The sequence below is a fragment of the Microcaecilia unicolor genome, chromosome 6, assembly GCF_901765095.1.
Source record: "Microcaecilia unicolor chromosome 6, aMicUni1.1, whole genome shotgun sequence".
NCBI classification, from domain to species: domain Eukaryota; kingdom Metazoa; phylum Chordata; class Amphibia; order Gymnophiona; family Siphonopidae; genus Microcaecilia; species Microcaecilia unicolor.
In genome coordinates, this window is record NC_044036.1 from 28212357 (window position 1) to 28231830 (window position 19474).

General features: G+C 41.1%; 1 protein-coding gene across 1 annotated transcript; it reads right to left on the reverse strand.

The window, feature by feature from the left end:
• Positions 1 to 1893: 1893 nt before the first annotated feature.
• On the reverse strand, positions 1894 to 19260 carry MAGOH (mago homolog, exon junction complex subunit). The gene is made up of 5 exons (XM_030206032.1): positions 19072 to 19260; positions 13758 to 13816; positions 9498 to 9608; positions 5805 to 5887; positions 1894 to 2149 (listed from the first exon to the last, which is right to left on the reverse strand). The coding sequence occupies exons 1-5, from the start codon at positions 19157 to 19159 to the stop codon at positions 2050 to 2052; spliced, it is 441 nt and encodes a 146-aa protein (XP_030061892.1). The 5' UTR covers positions 19160 to 19260; the 3' UTR covers positions 1894 to 2049.
• Between the last annotated feature and the right edge of the window lie 214 nt (positions 19261 to 19474).

Here is a 19474-nt window from a genome sequence, read left to right on the forward strand (position 1 = left end):
GTGGTGAGTGGTGACCTTGGGGTGGGGGGGGGAGTGAGCGACCAGCGACCTGAGGGGGGAGGGGGTGCTGTTCTCAGAGGGACGGAGGGAGGGGGCCTGGAAATCAAAGGGAGAGGGAGGGAGGGGCCCTGGAAATCAAAGGCCACAGAGGTAGACAAAGGGAGGGGATGCCTACAACTCACAGGGGACAGCGAGGAGGGCCTACAACTCAGAGGGCAGAGAGGGGGACACTCTATATGGGTGAAAGGAAACATACAGAGACATATGGAGAGGAGGGGAGACCAGGGGGACAGAACAGATTGCTCGATGTGGACAGGAGGGGACGCCAGGGGACAGGACACACTACACTCACTCAGACACACACGCTGGCTCTGTCTCAATCACACACTCACATGCTCTCTCTCTCACACACATACTCTCTCCCACACACATACTCTCTCCTAACAGTTCCCTTAAAAACAAAATTGCCATTACAGAACCTTGCTAGCGCCCGTTTCATTGCGTTCAAAAACGGGCCTTTTTTCCTAGTACCTATATATTTTTGGGGTGAATATAATAATGAGAAATGTTTTGTACACAAGGCCCTCTGCTTGAGAAACTTCTATTCTGGGTGATAAGTACGCTCTCAAACGGTTAGCACATTTCTGAAGACAGTTACTAACCTGCATGAATAAACACGGCTTAACAGGATAGAAGCAACACGCCTTTTGTAGAGGGAAGTCGTGCCTCACCAGTCTATAGATAAGGTGAGGCAGTTGATAAAGTGTATTTAGATTTTTAGAAATAATTTGAAGTACCACCTCATGAGACACTCCTGCGGAAATTAAATCTGCTGGGGTAAAAGGCAATGCCCTTTTGTGGACTGGAAATTGGTTAAAAGATAGAAAATAGATGGAAAAGTGAATAGCGGAGAGCCCCAGAGATATGAACTGATAAAATGATCTGGAAAAGGAGTAATGACTGAGATGACCAAAACTGCAGATTACACAAAATAGATTGTAAGGCATTGCAGCAGGGCCTGAGTCTGGCATCCAAATAGAAGAAATTTAATGTGGAGAAATTTTAGTGGGAGGCAGCAAGAGCACATATTAAATGCACTTCTTCCTTTACTGGTCCAAAAAGCTGGACCCAACCACTTCTCAACTGGTCTCATTGCAAAATGTGCTGATTCAGGAGAAACACACCAGCCACTGGCAACCTGAAAATTTGGAAAAGGGGGCTCGGCAACCAAGTGCCCCTAAAATCCCAATGACGACATGATGTAAGAAGTAGGGCTTTAGCAGCAGGGAGGGGGATTATTAGACCATCAGGGATCAGAGAGCCCCTAGGGGAGGAGGGTCCAGTGGGAGGGAGGGGAAGAAGCTCCAACTTCAGCCACTGCCGCAGCTTAGGCCTGATTTTTGCCAGTGGGACACAGGGACTCCTACTCGTATTCCACACTGTGAAACGCACTCTGCCCAATGCTTACAGTAAGCACTTTTCAACTTCTTATTTTACAGTAGGTGCTCAGCTTCTGTTCCTATGCTGGTGCCTCCTAAAATTGTTTGATGGTTATACAATCATGACTAAATAGATATGGAGGGGCTGGAGTGTAAATTTTAAGGGGCTTCGACATTAGCTTCAGAACTTTTAGTACAAGAATAGTGCTGGGCAGACTTCTACGGTCTGTGCCTTGAAAATGGTCAGAACAATTCAAACTCGGGTATAAAGTATCACATACCATGTAAAATGAGTTTATCTTGTTGGGCAGACTGGATGGACCATACAGGTCTTTATCTGCCGTCATTTACTATGTTATATTACTAGTTTACCATTTTCTGTCTATGATGTACTTTTCATAGTTTTCAAAGGTTGTTTTTGAAATAATTATTAAGAGCATTAAAATAGAGTAAATATGGTTTCAACAACATTTTATTAAAGTAATTCATTTTGATTTGTAAAAAATAAAGTTCAAGCATTCACAAAGACCTTGATCCTGTATAAACAAGAATGAAAACTACCCCCTCCCCCAAGCCCAACATAAAAGTAAACACAAAAAAACAAACAGTTTTAGATTGGTTTTATTTTGAAGTGTAAACCAATCAGACTGAAGACGAGACACTTGAGATCCTGCACCAGGTAATAAAAAACTCGCAAGCCTTCGGGATCCCTAGAAAACACAAAAAAATTCAAAATCAGCACACAACACAGCTGGCTCAGAAATCAAAGCTAATTTTAAAACACTCTGCGTCTATATTTCAATGTTGCGAGGGAGGGAAGACCTCCAAAACGCTACCAATAAGTGAATGTATGTTTTAGTGATACTAAAATATGTAAAATGAGAAAGGTTTTAAAAACAATAAAATAAAATAAAAAAAAAAAGAGGGCCCAATATTCAGTCATTTATCTGGCTAATGAACATAAGAACTTAAGCACTGCATACTAGGCCAGATCAAAGGTCCATCAAGCCCAGTATCCTATTTCCAAGAGTGGTCAATCCAGGTCACAAGTACCTAGCAAGATCCCAGAACAGTAAAACAGATTTTATGCTGCTTATTCTAGAAATACTGTCAACTGTCAGTGGCAATGTTCTACTACTTAGGTTTATATACCTTACTCGAACAGGTAGAACAAGTACGTGGACGTTTTGTAGATACTACTTCTAGTAGGGAAGTCTCATAAGATCGCACAGGGTAAATTGTACATACCCCTGTTTCGTGATAGTTGTAATCATCAACTTACCCTACCTCCCTCCTCTATAGTGGTAATATTCTAATCTTTCTCTTGTTTGTTCAATTATTTTTACATCTGTTTGACAACCACCAGAGGTGTGACTATTCTTATTACAACATAGACGTCATGAGCTTTAGTGTTCGAACAATCTGACCATCTTGAACAAGCTGTATAGAAGAGCAGAACTTAGCTTAAATCTTGCAGTGCGGAACCTCTCCCCGACAGGTGCCTGTTTCGCACAACACGGCTTTCTCAAGGGGTTGCTGGCGCACTTATCAGCTGAACAGCCTGTCCTTACTTAAGGAGAGGTTGCACCATGGTGCAATACAAAGGCATTATAACATTCTCATTTTTGTTTTCCATTCCTTTCCTAACATTCTATTTGCTTTCTTAGCTGCCTCTGCACATTGAGTAGAGTGTTTCAACATACACACCTAGATTTTTCTTCTGGGCAGCAATTCCTCTGCATCAAATAGCTATAGTTTGGTTTCCTCTTTCCCACATGCATCACTTTGCACTTGCTCACATTATCAGCACTTTGCATTTGACTTGCCATTCCTTATGCTGTTTCCTATTATTTTCAGTTGTAGCCTTCTTCCATTTTCTGAAGGGTTTTCTTTTAGCTCTAATAGCTTCCTTCACCTCACTTTTTAGCCATGCCAACTGTCATTTGGCCTTCCTCCTTTTTTAATAACTGGAATCTATCTGGTCTGAGCTTCTAGGATAATACACTATTGACTATCATCTATGCCTGATGTAAATTTTTGACCTTTGCAGCTGCTCCTTTATGGTTAAAAAACAAAACAAAAAAAGAACACACATTTCTCCTCATTTTATCATAAGTATCCTTTATGAATTAAATGCTAACGTATTGGATTTGCTGTGGTAGCCCTTACCCGAGTAAATGGCTTAGATATAGATGTCAGTGGATATTCAGTCAGTAAAGAACCAGAGTATAGTAAGGAAGGAACAAAAATGAGAAAAAGAATGATCCAGATAAATCAAATGTACTATGTAAACAAAATGTTTTATGTGGTGGTGGAGAGATCTCAGAGTGTGAACTCACCCAAGCGAGACTACACCAAAGTGATTTACGCCTCTAAGGGTGGACAAGTTTCTCCATCATAGAACTTCTCCACTAATTTTTATTTTATTTCTTTTGTGAGCCAAAACCCTCATGTGCACTTATTGCAATAAAAATTATAACTTAATGCAATATTTTACAATATCTGGATCAATTCTCTCATTTGCTCCGTCCAGTGTCTTGCACCTAACAAACGACAAATATATATATATATAGAGAGAGAGAATGAATGTCTCTCCTATAATTTTTCTTTCACCAATTCACTGGAATACTGATGTGCTGAATTCAGTAGCACTATCCGGAGACTTACACTAAACACGCCAGAACTCAATCTGGAAAGTGGCACTAAACACGCCTGAACTCAATCCGGAGAATGCCCTTAAACATAATGAAAGTAATTCAGAGTAGCACTACACACGAGAGCTTATCTGGATAGTGCCCCTAAAGCCGCTGGAAGTAATCCGGAGAATGGCAATAAAAAGATGGGAGCTTAATCCGGAGAATGGCACTATACACATTGGAAGTAATCCGGACAATGGTAGTGTTCAACTTTTTCTAAGCATTGCTATCCAGATAAAGCTGGGTCAGACTATTCCTTCTCAGATGTCTAACCAGGCTGTTAGCATCTTTAGAGCCAAAAGTGGATTCTCATGAACCACAATTGACTGTGCAACAAAATGCATTTAACTCTTTCTCAAACTTCAGTTCAGCAAGCTGAGAGCCTCTCCACTAACTTAGTCAAAGGTCAAGTGAATTTAGAGCTTAAACGTGAGAGTTTGAAAAATTATGCAGAAGGAACCTTTGGCTATTAATTTTCCTAAGATACTGGGAGTATCAGTGCAAGATACATATTTAAGAAGTATCTTTTCGAGATTCTTTGTATGCCTAAGGAATCTATGCCCTCCTACGTCTACAGTTTTTAATTTTCCTCCATTTAAGAAGAAACAAGGGGATGGTGAAGTGGATCATCCCTCTCCTCTATCTGAAGACAGTTTAAATCTAACTGTGTTTTTGGAGTCCTCAAAAGAGGAATTAGTGACCCCCATTTGCTTTGATTGTTACCATGGTGTTTAACTATGATAGAGACTGGCTTTTGAAACTTTACTTTCGAAATGGAGATACTTTACATAAGTACATAAGTAATGCCACACTGGGAAAAGACCAAGGGTCCATCGAGCCCAGCATCCTGTCCACGACAGCAGCCAATCCAGACCAAGGGCACCTGGCAGCTTCCCAAATGTACAAACATTTTATACAAGTTATTCCCGAAATTGTGGATTTTTCCCAAGTCCTAACCACTAGGCCACTCCTTCACTGTTGCTACTATTGGAGATTCTACATGGAATGTTGCTACTATTGGAGATTCTATACGGAATGTTGCTATTCCACTAGCAACATTCCATGTAGAAGGCTGCGCAGGCTTCTGTTTCTGTGAGTCTGACGTCCTGCACGTATGTGCAGGATGTCAGACTCACAGAAGCAGAAGCCTGCACGGCCACCACATTGGTGATCTGCAAGGGCTGACTTCTACATGGAATGTTGCTAGTGGAATAGCAACATTCCATGTAGAATCTCCAATAGTAGCAACATTGGTAGGAGTGGCCTAGTGGTTAGGGTGGTGGACTTTGGTCCTGGGGAACTGAGTTTGATTCCCACTTCAGGCACAGGCAGCTCCTTGTGACTCTGGGCAAGTTACTTAACCCTCCATTGCCCCAGGTACAAATAAGTACCTGTATACAATATGTAAGCCGCATTGAGCCTGCCATGAGTGGGAAAGCGCGAGGTACAAATGTAACAAAAATAAAAAAATAAAAAATTTTTTAATGTTCTCTTCTCATCTTCCACAGATATATCACAAGCTCCCCTCCCCCATTGGCCAATAGTTAGATACAGCCCTACAGGGTAGCTCTCTGATCAGTTTCTCTGCCCGCATCCCCTCAAGCCACAGGGCTCAGACAAAAGCTGGAGTCTGCACTCCTCTCCAACATATCCCACAAAGACAACTTACTTGGACTGATTTACGTCAATGAGGGAACCTATTTTTGATGTCGTGAATGAAATGTGTTCATCACCGATCACAATCTCCAGCTCCTGGAAGGAAAAAATGTTTGAGGACAGTGAATAACTGGGCAAACTAGCAAACCTACTTTACTATAAAAAAAAAAATCTTAATTTGCAATAAACATTTAACCTACTTTAACATTTCAAAAGCAGATCATCCAATTGTTTTCACTTAATATATATAATGAGAGAGAGAGAGAGAGAGAGGCCCATGATGAGGAGGGAATTTCACAAGGTTTGTTGAGTGGTTTTTCTTTTCTAATTGTTTATTTTATTTATTTGGATTTTGCTCACAGCCTTTTTCAGTAGTAGCTCAAGGTGAGTTACATTCAGGTACACTAGGTATTTCCCTATCCCTGGAGAGCTCACAACCTAATTTTGTACCTGAGGCAAGAAGAAATTAAGACTTTACCTGCTAATTTGTTTTCCTTTAGTCCCTCCAGATCAGCCTAGACAGATGGGTTATACACTCCTACCAGCAGGTGGGTCTTGACTGAGAACTACAGAATTCTGGTGGAGCCTATAAGTTAGCTGTGCAGTCTCTCCCAGACTCAGTATGAATGCAACAAGCAGAAAGAACCAACAAATCTCCCTTAACCCTTCTCTCCCATGGCTTCAAAATCCCACACAATGTGCAGGAATGTTGTGCTGCAAAGGAAGCAGCTGCTTCAAAACAGCAAGAGTGGCCACAGCGAATCCACTGCTGTAAATAAGCTGTACAACGCTCATTGGTTCCTTGTATACTCTCCATAAAGGCAGCTCCATCACTTAAAGAAGATTTTTTTTTAGTTAAAAAAAAAAAACGCAGGTCAGATCATAACAAAAAGTAGCACATGTGAGTTTATCTTGTTGGGCAGACTGGATGGACCGTGCAGGCCTTTTTCTGCCGTCATCTACTATGTTACTATGTTATGTTACTATAACAGTACAGGCGGGTTCTAGGCCGGTCTGGAGGGACTAAAGGAAAGCAAATTAGCAGTTAAGGTTTAGTTGCTGTAAAATAACACACTTCAGAGAGGCAAAAGTATGGTTCACTTTTGCCTCTCTGAAGTGTGTTATTTTAAAGCAACTAAAATTGGAAATATATGGCGGGGATAGAAAGCTTGCTCTCCTACAACAGGAACAAGGATGGATCTATCGCCTGAACACATTACAACCTAACGGGCTGAATACAAAAATAGAATGGAATCAGTTCTTCTAAGTCAGCTGTCACTCCAAGTTCCGTGAGTACGTCATACACAGCTGAGGATTGAACATCCAGTAGGAAGGAGGAGTCTAATCTAGCGCGTCTGACATCACCATGGCATAAATATCACCGCCATTTTGTCTGGCATTAGAAGACAGAGAACACGGCATCTGAAGTAAGAAAGGTTATTGAACACAGAGAAAAAAAGGTTTTTTTGAACACGGGGGAGAGGTATCCGAGTATAAAGCGTTGTGTCATTTTTGCAGACACTACAGTACAGACTCAGTCAAGTAAATCCCACGGACCCTGATGCAGGAGGCGAAACTCGGGCCGTGGACGGGGTTAAGAAGACTGAACGACTGTATACATAAGACTGCACAGTTGACAAACGGCAGCAAGCTAAGTAACCCTCATATAAATTCATTCTAAAACCTACAGCAAAGGCATTTGAGGGCTACACTGACAGAAGAGGTTTTTCAGCCAGTGATGATCAGGCAGTGCTCCCCATAGTTGGATTCAACAAAAGGAGTATGTGCTTGGGTTTGAGGCTTTTCCTCCTATAAACATATGACTTGACACTACATTATAAGTAGAGGTCACAGGGTTTTGATTTGAGTTATTTTACAATTACAGATTCTCTACGTGCTCCTATTTATATCTAGAGGCCTCTCAAACTCATGCCATACTTTGTATTGTTATTTGAATATTTTTACTGCTGTAATTGTCTATTTGCTTATGTGTGATTTATTCTTACTGTACACCGTCTTGAGTGAATTCTTCCAAAAAGGTGGTAAATCCTAACAAATAAATAAACAAAAAAAAAACAAAAACAAATAGAAACCCAGATATTGTCGCATGTGAAATTCTACACTTTTAATAGGTCTAGAAGATCCAACAATTGTTCTCCATTCATATCTCCATCATCACCTAAGGGAGAAAAGGATTTAGCCTCTGAATTGTTGGTCTTTCAAGCACTGAGAAATTAGAAAAGCTTATCATTAAGTTTAGACAATATGTATAGTTATGCTCTTTTCAGGAAATGTCTTAAGACTACTCTTTCTCGAAGATTTTTATGTTAGGTTTTAGCTTAATCTTTTACAAATAATTATTACTTCTCTGTAATTCCTGAGTTTTTGTCAGTTTTCTTTTTTCTTTACCTGAGGCAAAACATTGACACAACATACATTGTTGTAAACAACAGCAGCAAACACTGGTTTCAAAAGTAACTAAGCAAATGGAACCTCTAGCCTTTTAACGTTTTTAACATTGCAAACAACCCAAGGAAGGGGGGGGGGGGGGGAAGGAGGGAGGGAGGGAGGGAAAGAAAGAAAGGGGAAAACAGAGAAAAAGAAATCTGTAAATGGGAGAATAAAAGGTACCCTACCAGTCTCAAAAGAAAAATAACTAGTCCATATGAGCAGTTCAGAAGCATAGAAAATTCAGTTTCTCCCTCAAACGGTTTCCATATCTTAGTCCATCCACTAAGAGGCATATTTTCAAAGCACTTAGCCTTCCAAAGTTCCATAGAAACTCCTAAGCTAAGTGCTTACCTAGTAATGATGCCAAACTGCACTGAGGTACTCCATATCATAGATCTATCACAGCCATTTACACACTAAAGTATTTGTCTTGGTTTTCCCGAGTTTGTAAACCACTTTGAACCTTAGTGCTACAAATGGTATAGAAGTTTATTGTAATGTAATGTAATGTATAAACTGGGTCAGGAGAAAAAGCCCAAGACACCCCCAAACTTGACAAACACAGCAGAAATACTGGTTCAGGGGAAAAATACCCCCACAAGCCTAAAAGGCTCCTAGGCAAACGGAGCTCAGAATAGAAAGCCTCCATCGAAGGAATTATAGCTCAACTGAAAACTAGATAGAAACAAAGTCAAGAACTGCAGGATGGAGGAGGGGAGCCAGAACATACTGCCCAAAACTGCCTGCCAGCAAGGCAAAAACCTGGCTGCTGCCAAACTGAGCACAAAACAAAGGAAGACTGCGGAGCAATATCAAACCACAGACTGCTCTTTTTTTTTTTTTTTTAACACAGAGAAAAGATGAGGTTCACTTCCCAAGCATTCAAGGACCCTAGACAGCACCAGAGGCCGAGGCACAAAATGGACCTCCAGAAACAATAAGGAACCAGGAGAGTATGGGGAGGGAGGGACCCGGCAACCATGGTTCGACACCCGCATGGGTTGTAGCCCCAACCAATACCTAAGGAGCCCTGGGAGAGAAGTAGAAAAATTAGAAGCCAGAATGAATTACAAACACTGCTGATCCCAGTAACTTCCACCCCCCCTCACCCCAAAGGACCAAGAATCCCCAGGCCCACCGGACCAGTCGAGACTGCAGGCCCACAAAGCAGAACTGTGATGCTAAATTAAAAATACAAACATTTTAAATAAAGGTCTAGAACAGCCATTTAGCATACAAAGCATCCACCACTCACCTGCCGGCCTACTCTGTCTGGGGGAGGCCACAAGGCATCGTCTTCTTTCGTTATTTCACTGTCATCTATTATTCGCTTCAATTCTTCCATGACGCTTTTATGGACATATGCCTAGAAAAATGCAACATTGAACAACATACAAAAAAACTGAGACTGCAAGACTTTCAGAAGAAAATGATCAGAAAATGAACAAGAAATGATTCAAAAATAAAAGTTCTATGGAAACCCTAAGAAACCAGAATAACCACTGGATGAAGTCCCCAGATACAAATCTCATTCTAGCAACGCTTATCCTCAGCTGCTGCTAAGTAAGACATTTGGCCATGGCCTTGTTCTCTCTTTGCTCAATTTACCAATCATAAACTTGCATTTAACAAGCTGTTAATGCAACTCCTATTTCAGCAGGCAGCAGTGCTAATCATCTAATAAGCAAGTACATAAGTAATGCCACACTGGGAAAAGACCAAGGGTCCATCGAGCCCAGCATCCTGTCCACGACAGCGGCCAATCCAGGCCAAGGGCACCTGGCAAGCTTCCCAAACGTACAAACATTCTATATACGTTATTCCTGGAATTCTGGATTTTTCCCAAGTCCATTTATTGGCGGTTTATGGACTTGTCCTTTAGGAAACCATCCAACCCCTTTTTAAACTCTGCTAAGCTAACCGCCTTCACCACTTTCTCCGGCAACGAATTCCAGAGTTTAATTATACGTTGGGTGAAGAAAAATTTTCTCCGATTTGTTTTAAATTTACTACACTGTAAAAGTGGGGTTTTTATGTTTAAGGTGTTTACAGACAGCTGCTGCGATTGTGATGTAAAGATTAGGCCCAAGAGAGAACAGAAAAGACCACTCTATATGTATTCCACATCACAGAAAACCAAGTCCAGATGCAATGAAGTTTGGGAAGCACTGTGCCCAGTTTAGTGCAGACTTTTGTACTACTGCAACCTTCCGATGCTAAAAGGTAACATCAGTACACACATCATTTAAACTCCATGATAATGAAGGGATCAGCTATTAAACGCAGATGCAAAGAAATGTGCAAACGTCCCGAAGGCTGAGCATGTGGATTTCTAATGTTAGGGCTTTAACACCAGATCTGAGGAGTGAAAAGTTAGCTCATTCTTCTATAAACACTGTTGGAATTCAGGTGTATTTCTTCTTCCTTCTGTGAGAATGAAGAAACTGCAACTTGTGCTTAATTTGTTCAAGTGCTTTGGAGGGGGGGGGGGAGGAGTGGACAAGCAGCCCAATGGTTAGTGCAGTGAGCTGGGAACTGGGTTCAACTCCCACTACAGGTCTCTGTGACCCAGGGCAAGTCACTTAGCCCTTCACTGCTCCAGGTACCCACCATAGATAATTACTTGTATATACTGTCAGGTACTTTCTTTAAGAGTGCTTAAAGAATCTAGTGTAATGACCTGAGAAGTGCCACATCTTAATTGCTTGGAGTTTATGTATAGCGTGACAATTGACAATCTATTGCATTGAGAAAAAATAAGGATATAGCCACAGTATAGAGTAGAGTGGCCTAGTGGTTAGGGTGGTGGACTTTGGTCCTGGGGAACTGAGGAACTGAGTTTGATTCCCGGTACAGGCAGCTCCTTGTGACTCTGGGCAAGTCACTTAACCCTCCATTGCCCCATGTAAGCCGCATTGAGCCTGCCATGAGTGGGAAAGCGCAGGGTACAAATGTAACAAAAATAAAATAGATACTATTGGAGATTCTACATGGAATGTTGCTACTATTGGAGATTCTACATGGAATGTTGCTATTCCACTACACTAGCAATATTCCATGTAGAAGCCTGCGCGGCCACATTGGTGATCTGCAAGGGCCGACTTCTACATGGAATGTTGCTAGTGGAATAGCAACATTCCATGTAGAATCTCCAATAGTAGCAACAGTGGAGGAGTGGCCTAGTGGTTAGGGTGGTGGACGTTGGTCCTGAGGAACTGAGTTCAATTCCCACTTCAGGCACAGGCAGCTCCTTGTGACTCTGGGCAAGTCACTTAACCCTCCGTTGCCCCATGTAAGCCGCATTGAGCCTGCCATGAGTGGGAAAGCACGGGGGACAAATGTAACAAAAATAAAATAGATACTATTGGAGATTCTACATGGAATGTTGCTACTATTGGAGATTCTACATGGAATGTTGCTATTCCACTAGCAACATTCCATGTAGAAGCCTGCGCGGCCACATTGGTGATCTGCAAGGGCCGACTTCTACATGGAATGTTGGAACATTCCATGTAGAATCTCAAATAGTAGCAACAGTGGAGGAGTGGCCTAGTGGTTAGGGTGGTGGACTTTGGTCCTGGGAAACTGAGGAACTGAGTTCGATTCCCACTTCAGGCACAGGCAGCTCCTTGTGACTCTGGGCAAGTCACTTAACCCTCCATTGCCCCAGGTACAAATAAGTACCTGTATATAATATGTAAGCCGCATTGAGCCTGCCATGAGTGGGAAAGCACGGGGTACAAATGTAACAAAAAAATAAAATTATATATATATATATATATATATATATATATATATACAAAACAAAGAAAGGCAGTATATCAAAACTATGACCCTTTACCTTAAAAACAAAAGAACAGCAGCAGCAGGGGATGAGGAACTGAAGGGCTATGAAGAGTAAAGCACGTTTATGTACAGAACGGCATTCCAGAATGTCTGCATAACCATGTACAAGTGCCAACAATGCAGAACAGAGTTCCAAGCAAATGCACACGTGCCGATACAATTTGTTTTCAGTGTGAAATACAGCTGCTCTTAGCAGACCCACGTACACATACTTCCATTAAACTCTCCCATGTCTGCACATATTATCCACATGCAACGTATTTGCATACTACTGTGCAACAGTGTGTTAAAGAAATTTTGCTCCCTTACACTTGCGTCAGGCAACTGGGGCACTGAGCTTTAGCTCATCGCTCTAGTGCACGTCGGCTTTAGAACATCGGCCAAAAGGACATAAGTAATGCCACACTGGGAAAAGACCAAGGGTCCATCGAGCCCAGCATCCTGTCCACGACAGCGGCCAATCCAGGCCAAGGGCACCTGGCAAGCTTCCCATGGACTGAATACGTTTGTAAATTGCATTTTTTTTTAATTAAAATAAGGATTAACAAATAAATACACAGAAAACTTACTTTTGCCTCCTGGAGTTGCAATTAGGGACACTTTTCTACATTTCCTTCCCAATTTGGCTGCCAAACAGGTGGAAACCTTTTCCTGTTCTATTCCATTTTAATAATTTGTGCTGCATTTTAAATTATTCATAGGAATAACCTTTGCATTGGCTATGCCTTTCTTTTATCAACTGAAGGATATTTCTTGCTAATAATCTTTATTGGATCCTCAACAATTATTGTTGACAGCAGTAATACAATGGTTTAGATTTCCATTTTGTTAGGTTTTTTTTTTTTTTTGTTTCCTTGTTTCCACACTATAGACTTTTCAAGCCTTGTTTGGTTGTATATTATTTAAACCTATAAAACGCAATAAAAATACTAAAAACTATAGTATTAAAAACATGTTTGATATTTAAAAGTTAAAATAATTTGGTCTCATTTATACTGCGATTTTTAATTCTTAATAAGGTGTAGAGGTTGCTTTGCTGGAGTTCATAAGAACCTCATGCAGGAAAGCAAAGGCACAAAAACACAAATCAGAATGACCATTCAAAGGTGAACGTTTAACAAATAAAGGGGCCCTTTAACTAAAGTGCGCTAGATTTTGCTGTTATTGCAGCCTAGTGCAAATTTAACGCAAGTAGCGGGGAAGGGGCATGCCCAGCATATCCTTAAAATAGCCATTAACATGCGGTAGCTTGGTCACATTTAGAGCCTCCTATTGTGGTTGTCCATGCACATTCACTGCCTATGCCCTACCTAGTTACGGCCCCCAGACACAAAATGCCCTTTTTAAAATGTGAATTAGTGTGTACTAAAATAATGCAAAGCCAGTTAACACATTCGTGCGGAAGCAGTTAACATGCACTAATTCACACATTAAAGTGCATAAAGCATTTTAGTAAAAGAATCAAAATGTATCAGCATGAACAGCAAATTGAAAGAATGAAATCAAGTAAGAAAGCAAAACAGGCCAGAAAAACATGACACTGCTATTTTCAATGTAGCAAACGTATATTAATGCTTTATGTGCAATAAAGAAATGAACAGAGAATGCAAACCAAAGGGATCTCTCAAGTTTATCTGGTAGTAATCAATGCACGAAGAAAATCAGTTACCTCTTTTCGGATCATGACATCGTTCTTGTAATTGCTGTTGTTGGCGTATCTCAATTTTCCTGTCAAAAACCATAACATTTCAAAAATCAAATTCAGATAACTACATCATCTATTACAATATGAAATTTTATGGATAACAAAACACTAATCACACACAAACATTTCTGAAGACATGATTGAAAACCTCTTGAATTTGAATTTTAGATGTACTTGGGAAACCTTTCCAAATTTGAGCTTAAGGCAAGTTCCATTCAGATTTGAAATCTAAGTTGTACTGGAGATAATGCTCAAACGTCACATGGGGCATCAGTGGAAGAATGATTTGAATCCAGGCTTCCATTGTGTCCTAGCCCACTGCTGTAACCACTAAGATATACAATGCTACCAAGTTACCCAGTTTCAGGATGGAGACCCTAGCAGAAATTTGTAAATTAAATTTGAAAGCTCCTGAATTTTGATATTTTTACCTTGAAAAAAAGTCTACCTCTTTTAATGGACCTGCATATCTGTGGCAACCTTTGAAGTTATCCTCTCATGCATATGTAAGAGTATTTGAATACAAAAAGAAATCCACCTGTAAATGAATTATTTGAAATACTGCGTGGACCATATTTATAACTACGAAGCTAATAGTAGATGACGGCAGAAAAAGACCTGCACGGTCCATCTAGTCTGCCCAGATGCATTTATTGTCAAAGAGTGGTGCTGCAAAGCTGTTACAGTGAAAGGGGGAAAACTATTTCCTTTTCATGGTCTGTACCCTTTTGCTGTCTTCCCTAATGATATATACAGTTGGGTAGCCAGCCTTACTAATAAAAATTATGGCCAACCTCAGCGGGGTCGCTGTTTTTTGTGGAAGCCTATGACAGCGTCTGTATCTGCTTTTCTGCCAGAATCTCTTACAAGTTTTTTAATACCTGAACAAAACCCTTGAAAGCATTATGGGACCTGATAATCAGGTGTTAAAAATATTTAAAAGATTCCAGCAGAAAGCAGGCATAGACATTGTCACAAGCTACCAGAAAAACTAGGAACAAGGAGAGAACTGCCATGATTTTTTTATTGACAGCCTGTCACATTCTTTTAATTGGAGCAAGCTCCATTTACCACTACCCTCTGTCTCCTCCCATTTAACCAGTTTTTAATCTAGTCAGTCTCTTTAGGTTCCATACCAAGGGCACTCAATTTATTAATCAGTCACCTGTGTCGAACTGTGTCAAAGGCTTTGCTAAAATCCAAGTACACCACATCTAGCGCCCCTCCCACATCCAATTAGTCAAAGAAATCAATCAGATTTGTCTGACACAAACCGCTTCTAGTGAAGCCATGCTGCCTCGGGTCCTGCAACCATTTGATTCGAGAAACCTCACGACCCTCCTCTTTAGAAGTGTTTCCATTACTCACCAAGGTCCGCCCTTCTCCAATCCTCTGGGACCACTCTAGACTTTAAGGAAGCGTTGAAGAGGTCTGACAGCGGAGCTGCCAGAACATCTCCGAGTTCCTCGAATATCCTTGGATGTATCCCATCAGGCCCCATCGCTTTGACAACTTTTAGTTTACCTAGCTCCTCACAAAAGTCTTCTGAGAATCGGTCCTGGTCTACCATACAGCCATCTCCATTAGCATTTGTTTTCTGTAATTCTACCCCCGGCCTTTCATCCATCAACACACAACAGAAGCAATTGTTAAGCAGTCCTGCTTTTATCCTTATGGGCTTCTACATATTGCTCCCCCTCAGCTTTGAGCCTCACAATGCTATTATGGCACTTCCTCCTGTCACTTATATATCTGAAAATTGTCTTGTCTCCCAATTTAGAGTCACCTATCTTTTCTTCCATTTGCCTCTTTGCTTCCTAACATTTTCCTGCTTCTCTTAGCTTTTTCAGGTATTTTCTCCATCTTCCTCTTTGAGTCCTCTTGTAACATATGAAGGCTAGTCTTCTTTCCCTTACCTTTTCAGCTACTACGTTCGAGAACCAGAGCGGTCTTCTTTTCCTCTTAGTTTTATGTAATTTTCTAACAAAGTTTTGTCACCTTTAAGATGGCTCCTTTCACTTTAGTCCACTGCTATTCTACTTCCTTCAGCTGTTGTCATCCAACTAACTCTTCCTTGAAAAATTCCTCCATCTCGGCAAAGTTAGTTCTTTTGAAGTCTAGTAGCTTCAATCTCAAATAAGCCCTCTCCTCCTTTGTCTTAATATTGAACCATACCATTTGATGATCACTAGAATGATCTCCCACTGTAACATCAGAAACACTGTCCTCATTTGTAAGCACCAGGTCTAGAATAGATCCATCCCCTATTGCTGAAACAATTTTTCCTGCAGAGAATCCAAGACACCTTTGCTTCTAGATGACCCCACAGCAGAGACGCCCCAAATCGACATCCGGCATATTAAAATTACCTATCAGTAATACTTCCCCTTTCCTAGCTATCTTGTGGATGTCTTCATTCAGTCTCTGTCCAATTCTTCTGTGAAGGTGACCTGTATATTACACCAATGTAAGCATATTTTCCTTTTCCTCTTACCAGTTTAACCCACAACACTTATTCTTTACCCCATATGTCCTGCAGTTCTGTCACTTTAATATTATTCTTACATACAATGCAACTCCTCCATCCTTTTTTCCTACCCTGTCCTTCCTGAGTAATCATAGCCAGGTATAGCTATGTCCCAGTAGTGGTTCTCCGTGAACCTCGTCTCCGTGACCACCACTAAATCTAAGTCGACTTCTATCATTGCGGCCTCTAGATCTAAACATTTGTTTCCCATACTACAGGTTTTGGCATAAGGCTCTCCAGATGTTACTCTTTTTTCCACTTTCTATAAGGGTATTTGGTGTCTTATCTTCCTGAGGGTTATTAATGACTTTGGGGCTTTTCTCACCCATCCCCACCAAATTTAGTTTAAAACCCTCTTTAGTACATTAGCCAGTCTGGTATTGAAGACACGTCATCTCTTCCTTGAAAGACAGACACCATCATTGCTCAGTAAGCTCTAGGAAAATCATCCTGTGGCCCAGGAAACAGAAGCACTCGCGTTGACACCATCCACGCAGACAAACATTTGGTGCGAGCTTCCCTCTTTTGGCCTTTACCTTCAATAGGAAGGATAAGAATACTGTGTGCACCTGAGTACCATGAAGTTATGCTTGATATGCTCAGTAGTATACTTAGCAGTTTCATCAGCAGCATAGGACAGTGGTCAGTAAGCTTGATGAGTCTAGGTAATCTTTCCGCTACATCTCGAATCTTGGCGCCAGGAAGACAACACACCTCCCTGGTCATCATGTCTGGTCGGCAGACGGGCGCCACCTCCATACCCCTTAGAAGAGAATCACCCAAACACCACTATCTTTCGCTTCCCTTTGGCCACCAATTAGGCGGCTTTGGGATTTTTGATAATTGTTTCCTCCTGCTCATGAGATGTTTTCATCTCTTCTGCCTCCAGGGCTGTGAACCAATTCTACAGAAAATGGAGTTGGGGGGGTTGATTCTGCAGGATCTGGTGACCTGTGTCCAGCTATCCTCTTTCTGCACAAGATATTCACTCCCTTTGTTGGAAATCCTCAATGTTTCAACATGCATCTCTAGGGAGAATTGCTGGTTGTCACAGATGCTTCTTAGTTTTGCCACCTGCTCTCTTAGCTCTTGTACTTCTTTCATGAGTGATTCAATGCGCATGCATTTATCACATGAAACCAGAATATTGCCTTGGGCCAAGAATTCAGTATGGATAGAGGCAGAAGATGTAATGAGAGCCACAGCTTTAGGAGCACAATGATTCTTTGCCATACTTCTGTGTAGGTGCTGTTTATACCTATGGACTAAAAGAAATGGAAGGCCTAACAAAGTCCCAACCCTATTTTTTTCCTTCACCTGTTCTGTAAGGTAGTGGAAGCAGGTAGTTTTATTATAAATCTGAAAATCTGCTCAAATTTACTCTGTGAGTGTAGTTCAATGTAGCTCTTTGCCTATTGGGATACACAATCATTTAGCTTATCTTTTCATGGGTTTTGACCTGCTCGTAACCTTTATCTTGTCTTCCTCTCTTCAATAGTCCCCTTTCCCTATGTGTCCTATCTGTATGTCCTACCCTTATCCCTTGTTTGGCCTGTCTGTCCTGATTTAGATTGTAAGCTCTTTTGAGCAGGGACTGTCTTTTCTTCATGTTCAATTGTGAAGCGCTGTAGAAATGATTTGTAGTAGTAAGGCCTAAAAACAGAGAATATAACTTGCTCCCTTATTAAAGTGAGGGTAAAAAGAAAAGCTTACAGGAAGCTGGTTTTCTTAAAGGAAAAGTCCTGCTCTTGGATGTATGTAAGAAAGGAACAGTAAACATGGATTTATATATAGTATGTAAATTTGTACTACATAATAAAGAAAAAAACTCTGTTAATATCAAATCAGTATCTACACCTGATAAAAAGCAAACAGCGCAAAGTAAACACAATCAGATGTCTCAAAACTGGCTGTAATTGAGGTAGAATTGTTTGAAGGGGGTAGGTGGTGAATTTGGAACAAAGAGCTGAGGACTGTGCTAGCTGTGACACCAATCGCCAATGTTCCAATACAACACCTCGCTGCACCTCTGCTATTCTACAAGCCCATCTACAAGACAGGGTGTAAAATACTTTGAGCAATAAAATTAAGCAGCAAAAAACTACAGATAAATATCTAATTTATACCAAGACTAATGCTAAACCTTAAAATAACTGAGGCTTAACAGTTTTGAAATGCAGTGCTCAGGTACAAAAAAAAATCCTATATCAGAATCAATTTTAAAATGCAATGCACATATTCAAGGCACTACAAATTTGTAAACAGGCAGTTTAGAGAAACAAACAGAAAAGCACCAGGGTAAGGATTAGTCAGGTAGTAATAAGAAGAAGGGAATGCAGAAATGCTGCTTATCTCTAGATAATAAGGTCACAAAAGTAGATCAAAACCTGTAAGGCCTTTTCGCTTCACTTTTTCAAAAGCTTGTCCCTCCTCTGCCTACAAGAGATCGATTCAGCTATTGGTAGAGAAAATGTGGAGGGGGGGGGGGGAGGGCAACAGGCTAATACAATTACTTTAAGCAATTAAATTAAGCAGGAAAAACTACAGATAAATATCTAATTTCTACCAAGACTAGTGCATAACCCAACCGTGGTAACATTTAAAGAGGGCACCAAAAGAACAAGAACCAAAAATGAAAACTATAAATCCTGACAGCGATCTCTTTTAACAAACAGCTCTGGGGTAACCTCTTCCTTCCTTCCTCCTCCACGCCTCTGGCTCTGAAACTGAACTCAGCGCGCAGCGACTCACCGTCCGGCCGGAACTCGAACTCCAAGAACTCATGTCCGAATTTTCCCTTGTGCCCGACATAATAACGTAGGTAGAAATCGCTGCCCATAATCGCGAATATAACCACCACCACCCACCACCACTTTCCACAGGTACTCTGTCGCCGCACGAGATCAACGTCACAAGGTATCACGCACGCCGCCTCTCTCGGCGCACAGGAATTGCGTCTGCGCCTGCGGACGGCGACGACGAAAACCGTCAGCCTGAAGCAAGGAGATTGGATAAAAGCAGGAGGTGAAGTGACGTCAGAACGCTGAAACCAATTAGGTCAGTCTAAGTTTCCCCTTCCCAGCGCAGCAGTAGTCATCATCCCTGTACACTGAAAACAAAGCAAGCCCATCATCTCTATACTCTGAAAACAAAG

What these genes read in the sequence shown, in the direction of transcription:
- MAGOH (XM_030206032.1), bottom strand. Translation starts at nt 19,159, where the DNA reads ATGGGCAGCGATTTCTACCTACGTTATTATGTCGGGCACAAGGGAAAA. An exon ending in GTTCGAGTTCCGGCCGGACG is followed by an intron (nt 13,817 to 19,071) that starts GTGAGTCGCTGC and finishes GGTTTTTGACAG; the next exon opens with GAAAATTGAGATACGCCAAC. An exon ending in ATGTCATGATCCGAAAAGAG is followed by an intron (nt 9,609 to 13,757) that starts GTAACTGATTTT and finishes GCATTTTTCTAG; the next exon opens with GCATATGTCCATAAAAGCGT.